Genomic DNA, 11,616 nt, shown 5'->3' with positions numbered 1-11,616 from the left:
TCAATTTACAAAAATAAATGTAATATTACGTATTCAGTCAATTATTATACAATTTAAAATATGTAAATTATTAATTATATCAATTATCATATAAATGACAAGAAGACTATAAAAAAATATATAATCCCTTTCACAGTTTGTTTTCCTTTTTTTTATGTTAACTTTTAGAATAATTTTTATTTCTTATCGTGATATTGTATATGTAAATGTATATAAATACAACTATAAAGATATGCCTGTGTGAAGTTTCTATAATGCGAAAAAATAAAGTTGCCAAAAGAGTTGATGTATATATCGTATGAAAAAAAAAAAAAAACGTGTTTTTTCTTCACTGTTGTTTAGACTTATTGTCATTTACTAAAATACGTTTTAGGAATATTAAAAAAGAAAAAGAACAATATATACAATTTTTTATCAAAATATTCATAACCTACAAATACTCAAATAGTACATAAAGAAAATTTTGTGAAGTCATTTGCTTTACATACTATGGTAGTCATTCAAATATAAAATTCTAATCTTTTAGCGTTTAAAAATAAGAAATTTTTAGAATTTAGATTATATTTATATTATGTAACGAATAAAAAAATCAACACGGTTGTTATACCTAAAACTATACTTTATTACAATTTGAAAAAAATATACTAACGTGATGCAAACGTGAGGTTATGAACGGTGCCATTGACTTTTGTTATTAATACATAGTTTATTGCAATATGGAAGAAGATAGTAAGTATTTTGTGTACAAGTGATCATAATGAAATCAACATATATTATGAATAATCGTGATATATTATACTACATTAGTACATTTTTAATTAATATTTTCTCATTTATCAAAATAAGGACTTATCAAAAGAAAACAACGTGCCAAACGCGATGGAAATTCGCAGCATTTGGCTGAAATTATTAAAGAACTTGGAGATTTATATTTCCAAACTGGAAAATTAGAGGATGCTTTACAAGAATATATACAACAATTAGAAATTTGTCAAAATTTAAACGACGAGTTAAATTGCGCAGTTGCTCATAGAATGATCGGTGAAGTATATACCGGTCTTGGTAACTATGAAGAAGCATTGATACATCTGAATGAATATCTTGGTTTGTGTGATACATATACAAAAGTAAAAATAATTAATATAACTTTTAAGTAAGATAAGTGACTCTATTACAATTTATATGTTAGAACAGAGGGTGCCAAAAAGGTAAAAAATTTGTTGGAAGAACAGCGTGCTTTTGCTACATTAGGAAGAACATATTTTTGCTTAGCTGAAACGCTATCTAAAGAATCTGACAGAAAAAATAATGCTTTAATTGATGCTAAAAAGGCATATACAAGGAGTATATGTCTTTGTCAAGAGTAATAAATATTTTATATATTTTTAGTCTTCAATATATGATTTTTTTTTATGTTCTATTAACTGATATATATTGTATATCTATTTATAGATTAGAAAATTCAAATATTAAATTAGAAGAAATGATGACAATGCGTACACGATTGCTTTTAAATCTAGGATTAATACTTGAAGCTCAAAAAGAATCTGAACAAGCAATTGATCTTATTGAAAAAGCAGCAATATTATGTAAAAAGCATAATTTGAATGAGGATTTACATAGAACAAACATTGCTTTAGCTGCTATATATGAACGTAAAGGAGAAACTACATTAGCATTGCAATATCTTGATACTGCTGCTGATGTAAATAACGTATCATTAAAAGCTGAAGCGCATCTTACCAAAGCAGAGGTATTGTTAAAAATTGGAGAATGGAGTGATGCACGTAAAATACTAGTTTCTTTATATTTGACTAAGGGATTACCACAGAATATGAACGAACAAATTGAGAAATATTTAAGAATTGGTAAGTTTATAGCATTGTTAAATTCAAAATATTTATAAATATACAATATTATTTGTTAAATTCGAAATATTTTTAGTTTAAATATCTGATCTCTTTTAGTGGTAACAATATGTAAAACCAAAGAAAATTTATTTATTGAAGATGATATATCTGTTAAACAAAAGTTATATGAAACATTAGGAGATGCAACTGTAGCTGTACATTCTTTTGAAAAAGCAATCAGTTATTATCAAGAAATGCTAAAATGTGCAGAAGATACTGGAAGTGAAAAAATAGGTGCTGCTTTAGTAAGTTTAGCACAAACTCTGCGTGATGCAGATCGTTATGATGAAGCGTTACAATTTGCTGTTAGAGAACTTGAACTATGTAGTGATCCACATGAAATATGTAGATCCGCTCTCTTTCTAGCTGACTTACAAATAGCTAATAAATCTTCTGATATCGAAATTAAAGAATCTTACAATTTAGCATTATCCACGGTGGAACAATCTGAAAATAAGAAGCTTCAAATATCTGTTCTGAAAGAATTCTTACTTTATTTAAAAAAAACTGAAGATAAAGATACTGTAGAAATGATCCAAAAAAAATTAAATAATCTGACGAATCATCTTATTGATGAAGAAAGTGAAAGTGAAAGTGAAGTAGAAAGTGTAAATATTGGAGGAGATATTTGTTTAGAAGAATTGTCGGATATAGAAAATGAATTGCACTCTAAAGAAAATATTGAAACAACAAAACGACGTTTTAAGAGAGGTCTTGCAGTGAGGAGAAATGAAAAAGGAGAAACACAGCTTCATGTTGCATGTATTAATGGTAATATTGCAAATGTAGAAAAATTGTTAGCAGCAGGGCATCCGACGAACGTAAGAGATCACTGTGGTTGGAGCCCGCTCCATGAAGCTGCAAATCATGATTACATAGAAATAGCTAAATTGTTGCTTAAAAGTGGAGCAAACGTGAATGATCCAGGTGGATCATTATGTGGGGGTATTACGCCTCTTCACGACGCCGCATCATGCGGGAATTTATCTATGATGTGCCTATTAATGGAATATGGTGCAAATGTTACTCTCAGAACAAAAGAAGGAGATACAGTATTAGATTGTTTAGAAAGTTGGAAGGATCGTGCTGGCAACTTATCATTAAACCAAGAAATAGAATATGATAGTATGTATCAACAATTAGTACCTATGGTACCAACAACTATAAAAAAATCTAAAAAACAATCTCCTACACCTAAAAATGATTATAAAAAATTAATAGATCTTGAAACACAGAATGAGGAAGTAGAATCTAAGAGGATATCTGCTGGAGAAGATTATAAGAGAACAATAGCTAGATTAAAACATAGAGATAGTTTAATAAGACCGATCACGAATTCTAATGATAAGTGTAAAATATCAAATCCTCTTCTAGATACTGATGAAGATTTAGTTGATGACTGGTTAGAAGATGATATGTACACAAGTTCCAAAAAAAAATCTTTCAATGATATTTTCAATACAACTAGCAAAAGAAAATCAAATAGTTTTAATGTAGATAATGAGACAAATAATATACGTGTAAAACGACAAAAAATTGATACAGATGATGAAAAAACAGAAGAAGATGAGGAAGAAGAAAAAGAAATACAGAATATTATTGCATTAGAAGACAGTGACAATAGTAATGCAAGTAAAGTAACCAGTCCTGCTAACTCGCCTAAACAATTTAGAAAAAAGAAAAATAAACAAATCTCTCTATTTTCTACTGGTTTTACTAAAAATTCTATATCTCGTACTCCTTCACCTATTTATTCAGCCATTCTGGATAATTCACATCAACAAAGTAATAATGGAATATCAACGAATCTGCAGATTTCTATACAAAATAAAATTTTTTATTTAAAATTAGTTATACTTGAGCAAGATAGGGGTGATATATTAAGAATTATCTTAGATGATATGAGAAAAAAGTTCTGTGATGAAACTGGGTGTACAGTGGAGCTTGTTTTAAAAACAATGGAAGGAGATTCAGTTTCTTCTGAAAATGTAATCCATATTATAAAAGGAAATGAAAATATAAAATATTTAAAATGTGAAATTATCAAAATAGAAATACCATCTATTGTAGAGAGGTATAAAACAATTTGCAAAATGATTCGAATAGGTAATATAAACAAATATTTTTTATATCGAAGTGTTCATTATTAATAAAATTTTTTAAGTATAATTGCAAATATTTTATATTTTTAGTGCCAGAAGAGACAACAATAAAATGTTTAAAATCGTGCGAGAATACGTCCGTTTTCCGACTTAAATCGGATGAAACGAAGGAAACGGAACTTGAACCTTTACTTAAAGCTCTAGAGTATCAAAAAAATTTGCAAGTACTCTATTTGTCTGGAGGAGTTTTTCTCAATAATGGAAAAATATTGTCTAATTGTCTTTCAGATTTATCACTTTTGCAAGAATTATATTTGCAACAATGTGATATTGATCACAATTGTTTGTCAAGAATAGAAAAGTTACCAGTTCAATTAAGAGTACTAGACTTTAGTTATAATCCACTCGGACCGAATTCTCAAGAAACAATTCACAAACTAATTGCACCATTAAAGAACTTACAAACTTTGTCTTTACGACACTGCGAGCTGAATGATTTTAATTTTTCCATTGAAAGTAATAATCTTGTAAATTTGGATTTGTCATGGAATTTTTTAAACGGAGACAGCAAATGCTATTCTTTACAAAGACAATTAGTTAATTTAAATTTATCTAATACACTGCATCCAACTCGGAGTTCCTTTATTACTGACATCATTCAGAATTCCAAATTTTTTTTTATGACTTTAGAATCACTTGAACTTGCTTGTTGTGACATTACTGATGATGATGTTAAATCTATACTCTTACAAGCACCAAATCTTACAAAATTGATACTTAATGGTAATTCGAAAGTTTCATTGATATCTGTACATATGTTATTAAATCATAGGCCTACACTAACATATATAGATGTCAGTGGATGCACAAATATTACAGAACCACCTGATCCAAATATAACTATAAAGAATCCTGAAATATGTACTTTAATTATTAATATGATACCTGATATATGTCAATCTTGGTTAATTTTATGGGAAGGAAAAGGTATCGTACATAAATTATCGCACAATCTTACAATTTTTAAACCATCATAGTTATAATATTAAGAACGATAAATTAAATTTCTAGTATCTTATAAATATAATTATGTATTTACAGTATTATTAACACCCATAATCTTATTGTAATTTAAATGTATAAAGTTTATTTCCTACTTTACAATATAATTCATTAATATGTACATAGTTTTCTTCTGTATAATCAATCAAAAATTTATTGAAACTAGATTTGATTGAAGGTAGAACTTTGTTGAGGTAGTCTTCTTTATCTCCTACCCACCAAAGGATACTTATATGGAATGAAGGGTCCTTAAAGAAAAATAAAATTATCTAAAAATAATGTTGTGAATCTTATTGCGATAAGCTTGATATGGTTTTTAATATTATTTTAAGTACATTAAGGAATCATCATGTTCTTACCTCATAAAATAATGGTAATTGATATTCTTTCAATAAATTATCAATAGTAGAAATTAGATAATTTAATACATTACTGTAACAATTTATTCCTAGAAATGTACGAGTTCTTTCTTCATTGCAATATACTTTTATATCAGTAAGTTCCATAGTAAATTTGTTTGTCTTTTGAAATAATTTTTTTAAACTTTCAACAAAGGATTCGATCCAATGAAATTTTAAAATCAATGTTCGAGTAAGACTAACGTGGAATTGTTCGAAAAGTATATTGCTATCTTTTGGCAACAAAATTCCAATTGACCTTATCCAAGAGAGCATAACGTCACTAGGTGTATCTACAATAATAAATATTAAACATTTCATTTTTTCGACATCTTGCAATATACACTAATAAGCTTTCATTTTTCAATGCACTACAAAATTCTGCATTTACAATTTACATAAACTAACGTTGCCCAGTTGCCACGTTCATGTTTAAAAGTTCTTATCTTTCCTTTATGATCTGATGGATTATCTATTATTTCTTCGTGATGAGGAACTCCTTTCCATAATAGGATACTTTGAGGTACAGAAAAACTGTAAATAAAAAATATACCTTTACATGTTCTTAAACAATCAAAATCTAACCTATAAACATCTGATTACCTTTCACCAATTTTTTTATATTTTTCATTTTCTTCTTCTTCATCTTCTGAATTAGACGAATAATATTCACTAATTAAGTTCAAACTATTAATACTTGACATATTTCTAAAATTTTCAGCTCAAATAAGTTACTATATTCGATGGAAAAATATTCGCTCCGCGGAAAGTACGTCAATATCTTGATTCTTATTGGTGAACGTAAAATTGATTGGTGCTAATAAACAACATCGCTTAGTTGTCTCATGATATCACTTAAGCACTAATTTTCTTCTGTGTAGCAATATTTTCTTTATATCAGAATAAAAACAAAATATAGTTTGTATATCAAATTAAAAATAAAAAAGTAAAACAAAAATTTTAAATGACAAAAAAAATATAACTTCGTTATTATACTCGTGAAATAAAATTTGTTAAATTCAGTTCTACAAGATCACATTTCGAAACAGTATGATGAAGATTCGCGTATTATAGGAAATAAGAAAAAAATGAAAAATAAAATTGTCAGAATAGTGAAGGTTCTAAGGTATTGCAAAATATACACATATATATACACATTTATATTTTCATTTTAATAATTATTAATTATTTTACAAACAGGAGAAACTGATCTGAATGTCCTGTTCTTCACAAAGAATTCACTAAAAGGGAAGGCAAAATTCATTGATAACAACCTTTCTATATTCTTCCTGCAAATCTGCCCTCTTCAACTTGTTCATCCCACTTTGAAATCCAATCATTTGGACATATAGAAGAGTAGACTCGTTTGAAGTACTTACAGGGTTCATAATCTTGATTGTGTTTTTTGGAACAGCGATGAAAATCCAAGTAACTTTGGTAGCAGTATCTACATATTTATTAAGATCATTAATATCATCAAATTATTAATGATATCAATGTTTTTATCATATTCAAAAAGTCATACCTTGTTTGATTTTGATTTGGGAACCTTGGATCAAATGGCGCTGTCTTCCACTCTACTTGTGACATGATGGCAGCAGTTTAGAATACTCTTTAACAAGTTACAGGTTACTTAATTTCTATTGCAATTTTTCAGTAAATATTACACGTCACCCCTTCAACCCTTCGCTATATACTTTGTATACAGTCCCTCGCTCTAGGCCATATGTCTCTTGCCTCATCTACCACTATCACAATTTCATTTTTTTTATAGTCTCTTTCTCTCTTTCATACATAAGGATATTGTTTAAATAATATACTTTTCTATAAAGGCATTAATATACAATTTCAAATTAGCATATTACAGATATTATATAGATTTGATTAAAAATTAATTTCATTTTAAAAGTCATGTCTCATACCCTTAAAAAATATATTGAAATTACTTAAGTGCAAAGTAAGTCATTAAATTAGCATTCGATATTCGTGAATGTCACATAATGATTCAATCATTAAAAAGTCAAATAAAAAAAATTAATGTTCGTTCACAGCACATTTGTTATAGGAATAATGAGGCGACAAAGAAGAGAAAAAAATGAATTATTTGACCAATGGTCTGGTATTATCCTCTTCCTGACAACAAACTTCACGATATTTTTTCACCTCTGCCATATAAAGCGACCATGCATCCTTGGGTTGTTCAACAGTTTGCTCAGTCTTTGGTTTTGCAACCATCCCAGTTTTTAGGATTCTTCCTCCTCGCCTCTTCCCAACCATCAAGGGTGGTGGTATTACTGGTTTTTCTTCGAGAACAGAAGTTGTTGGTTGTTGTGCAGGTTGCATTTGTTCTTGCATTTTTTTAAACATTTCCATAAAGCTTCCATCATTTTTGAAGGCATTTGGCTGTGGAGCAGGCTGTTGTTGTGCTATAACCGTATCTGCATGATCTTCAAAAGCATCTGATTCATACGATGGTGCTCTATGATGTCTACGGCTTTCTCTATATCTGTGCCTGTCTCTACTTCTATTTCTGCTACGACTGCGTCTTCTATCTCTTGAACGAGATCTTCCCCTTGATCTAGATCTTGACCTGTCTCTTCTTGAATACTTCCTTGACCTATCCCTATCTCTATCCCGATCTTTGTCTCTGTCACTCGAACGAGATCGTCTGTGAGATCGGATTGGAGAAGGTCTGGAAGTACTCCTTTTCCTTCTTCGTCTATCCGGTGGTGATTCATTCCTGGAAGATTTACTGCTCCTGTAGTCTGTAGGCGAAGGCGAGCGACGTGATGTTCTGCTTTTGTAGTTGTCATGCGTTGTGTAACTTGAACTATACAGGGGAGGTGAGGGTGGAGTAGGTGGTGAGTCTGTGTGTGACCTGGCGCTGCATTCATGCCGTTTTGAATCCATGGTGAAGAGCTCAAATACCTCACTGACCAGGGTGAACGGACAGATGGATACCTATAAGGATAGAAACTGCCTTCTATAAGTACACAGCCTATTTTAATTCACCAGGCCTTTATATGACTGGCTCTAAATACATATTTGCAAGAGACAAGTAGACTTAGAGCGAGAGAATATATACTAAATACTTTGATATATTAACACTTTTGTGCTTTATATTTAACATATTTTTTATGATATAATCATTTTTAATTTAATAGTAAGCTTATAGAATTGATTTAACAATGCTTTCTATAGGTATAGGACATTATAATTATTCATATATAAATTTAATCTTAACTCTCTTACTCCCAGACACGTTTACAAAACTATCTCATGAATGCATTAGATTCACGAGTGTGTATGGAGGAGTCAGAGCGTTACTATCTTCAAAGAAATTGTTTAATTTTAGAATAATTAAATAACTAGTTTTACATAGACTCTTATATAAGAACAACTTTTATAGTCTTATTTAAAATATAATAACAAATCAATTTTTACTCAATTGATATGAACTCATTAATATTGGTTTTACAAATTTTTACCAATTACTTTGAAGAAAAATATATTTATAACAGACGTTCGGTTAGGGGTGACTTCTACGATCGAATATACAATGTAATTGAATAAAAAAAGACAATATTGCGGATAAACATTAATTTTTACAAATATTTTTGTCCATTTCAAGGAACATTGAAAGGAAATTTGGATCGATTGGAAAGCATTATATTGTACAGAACAGTTTCTTATCTGTGATCATATGTATTACGAATTATTATTATTTGACGAATTAAATTTTAACAATTGTATTAAACTACCCAAGACTTTTTTTGAGTGTTTATTAATACTATTGATCGTATAATATTCTAAAATTACGCAAATTATCTTTAATGCAATACCTTGATCAGCCGTCCTGATGAAAACAAAATGGCTACTAAGGGTATACCAGAAGATTCGTTACGTCATGCGCACGAAGAAAGTTTGCTTACCTGGGAGTATAGTTAAGCACGATTTTCAAAATACATGCGCAGAATTATATGCGGGAATCAACGAATGAGGGTGCAAGATTTTCGATGACGTGTAAATGATCGTTACCAAAATGCATCAAAAAAGAACCTAACCAATAAAAGGAAGTTACAAAATTCTCTTCTAACCTAAAAGTATAACCAATCAGAAACGATTATTTCTGATAACTAACCTTTCATAAAATAGTAGCATTTCCTGTAATCCAGTCCAATATAATCAAAAAATAGTTTTAGAACGTTACTTTTATACATTGCAAATATATTGACAGTATTTGGACAAATTCATTTCGTTAATATGGATACGATTAATACGCTTTGCAATAAATGATGATTGTTCGTTATTAGAAGATGGAAAGATAGGTAAGAAGAAATTGATTGGATAATGCTCGTTAACCTATCGTTCTTAATATCTCACGTAAACCATACTTCATTATAATAAGATATTTTATAAATGCAGGTCAAAGTTACGTTGAAGAATTTCTGTATAATTAAAATATACTTATCTTATAAAATATCCTATAATTTTCTCGATGACACATTTAAAAAAGTAATACTTTAATTGTCTTTTAACAATATACTTTCGCTCGTATATAAACATAAATGAGTGTGTGTGAATTAGTAACCTCTTTTCTCCACGAGATAGAATGTATACAAGTTAGAAACGTTAGGAAACATATAATGAGTATTACGTTTTAATTCATACAATGTTTTTATTAATCGAATTCATTTATTTGTACGTTCAACATATACGTATATGCATACATACATACATACATACGTACGTACGTATGTACATAAATTAGCAAAGTTAATAGTAGTCTGTAAGCATACAATGTAGATTAAAATCTCTTTTTTCATTCTCGTTATAGTCGTCGTCCATTTTTGATTAGTTAACGATAAAAGATCATTTCCCTTTTTTCTTCTTTTTTTATTCTCTCTCTCTCTCTCTCTCTCTCTCTTTCTCTTTGTCTTTCTCTCTGCTTTTAATACTGATTCTCTTGCACAGATCATAAAATTTTCTTTTGAAACGTGTACCTTTTCTCGTTGCGACGTGCAATCTCATAGGAAACGGCAAAGATTACCCACCGTGAGAATGTAAAGGTACCATTCGGTACCACTCTCTGACGACGTCAGCAAACAAGCACTCGTCTCTTTTTAAAGCGAAGAGAGACACGGAATAAAAAACAATGCGTGCTTCGAACGTTCCCGGTGAATCCGTACTTTTTCCTTTTATCGCACGTATACACATTTGTACGTGAAACACTTTCATTCAGATATATCGTAAAATAAGAAAGAAATAAACAGAAAAAAAGGATACGAAAAACAATATATCTAAAAAGTCATTACTTCTAAACCACTTATGGTAGTTACCAATCTGTCCATCCATCCATCCATCCACGCCGTTGTTACTATGACGTATAATATTTCTACGCGAGGCCGCATAACGGAATTTGGATCCTTGACATTTTTGAATTCAGCGGTTCTTCTATGGTCGATCGTAGTCATTGAATATTTTCATTACTCGATTAAAAATAACGTAAATATTACTCTTTTACTTAGATTTTTCTTATTTTTCATATTATCAATATTCATGTTATGTAATACTTCACTGATATGTGTGCATCAATCAAGAAATAGATGAAGCGATAAACTTTCATTTTTACAAAAAATTCTATGTAAATAGTTACATATCTTCGTCGTTAGATCTGTGTGTGTGTGTATGTGTGTGTGTGTACGTAGATAGGAGGGGGAGGATTTGAAAATGATATACTATAATACTAGTTACACTTTATAGAAACTTAAATACACGGAATCTCGTGGCTTGCGCCGATCATTCAGAGATTTTGTAAATATATGTATATGTGTAATTTCTCTTCCCCTTCCCCAATGGGTTGCCCTCTCATAGGTGTCTTTTCTGGTGTAAGAGGAGGTCCTCGAGATTGGTTCTCCATAGGTAGAGGGATTGAAAGAATAAGGGGGAGACAGAGAGAGAGAGAGAGAGAGAGAGAGAGAAAGAGTTTGAGAAAGAAAAAGATAGATAAAGGGTCAAAGAAAAAGAGAGATGGATAAAGAGTCAGAGAGAGAGAGAGAGAGAGAGAGAGAGAGCTGTGCGGGCGCAGCATCGTACTGCTTATGTGTGTATGCTCGAGTCATGACCTTGCGGCATTTGGTACCT

The 11,616-nt window shown here is 30.0% G+C and overlaps 3 protein-coding genes across 6 annotated transcripts; 1 reads left to right on the top strand and 2 right to left on the bottom strand.

Annotated features, from left to right (window-relative positions):
* Window positions 1-97: 97 nt before the first annotated feature.
* Window positions 98-5,049, top strand: LOC122628088 (tonsoku-like protein). 3 transcript variants are annotated; one of them, XM_043809923.1, is made up of 6 exons: window positions 98-729; window positions 847-1,104; window positions 1,195-1,363; window positions 1,453-1,868; window positions 1,968-4,016; window positions 4,103-5,049. In XM_043809923.1, exons 1-6 carry the CDS (start codon window positions 717-719, stop codon window positions 5,047-5,049), a joined length of 3,852 nt encoding a protein of 1,283 aa, XP_043665858.1. In that variant the 5' UTR covers window positions 98-716. The 3 variants fall into 3 exon arrangements, with proteins under 3 accessions (XP_043665858.1, XP_043665868.1, XP_043665878.1); XM_043809933.1 differs by having other exon boundaries at window positions 98-1,104; window positions 1,521-1,868; XM_043809943.1 differs by having other exon boundaries at window positions 98-1,104; window positions 1,190-1,363; window positions 1,521-1,868.
* Window positions 5,033-6,401, bottom strand: LOC122628117 (U6 snRNA phosphodiesterase). Its single transcript, XM_043810006.1, has 4 exons — window positions 6,076-6,401; window positions 5,864-6,006; window positions 5,434-5,765; window positions 5,033-5,322 (listed from the first exon to the last, which is right to left on the bottom strand). The coding sequence occupies exons 1-4, from the start codon at window positions 6,174-6,176 to the stop codon at window positions 5,134-5,136; spliced, it is 765 nt and encodes a 254-aa protein (XP_043665941.1). The 5' UTR covers window positions 6,177-6,401; the 3' UTR covers window positions 5,033-5,133.
* Window positions 6,402-6,623: 222 nt separating this feature from the next.
* On the bottom strand, window positions 6,624-9,436 carry LOC122628106 (cytochrome c oxidase subunit 6B2-like). Of its 2 annotated transcripts, XM_043809993.1 has the most exons (3): window positions 9,315-9,436; window positions 6,998-7,084; window positions 6,624-6,919 (listed from the first exon to the last, which is right to left on the bottom strand). In XM_043809993.1, the coding sequence occupies exons 2-3, from the start codon at window positions 7,060-7,062 to the stop codon at window positions 6,751-6,753; spliced, it is 234 nt and encodes a 77-aa protein (XP_043665928.1). In that variant the 5' UTR covers window positions 7,063-7,084; window positions 9,315-9,436; the 3' UTR covers window positions 6,624-6,750. The 2 variants fall into 2 exon arrangements, with proteins under 2 accessions (XP_043665928.1, XP_043665920.1); XM_043809985.1 differs by lacking the exons at window positions 6,624-6,919; window positions 6,998-7,084 and adding an exon at window positions 7,091-8,433 and having other exon boundaries at window positions 9,315-9,378.
* Between the last annotated feature and the right edge of the window lie 2,180 nt (window positions 9,437-11,616).

The sequence above is a fragment of the Vespula pensylvanica genome, chromosome 1 (genome assembly GCF_014466175.1).
Source record: "Vespula pensylvanica isolate Volc-1 chromosome 1, ASM1446617v1, whole genome shotgun sequence".
NCBI classification, from domain to species: Eukaryota; Metazoa; Arthropoda; class Insecta; order Hymenoptera; family Vespidae; genus Vespula; species Vespula pensylvanica.
This window is presented reverse-complemented; position numbering and strand designations above follow the sequence as displayed.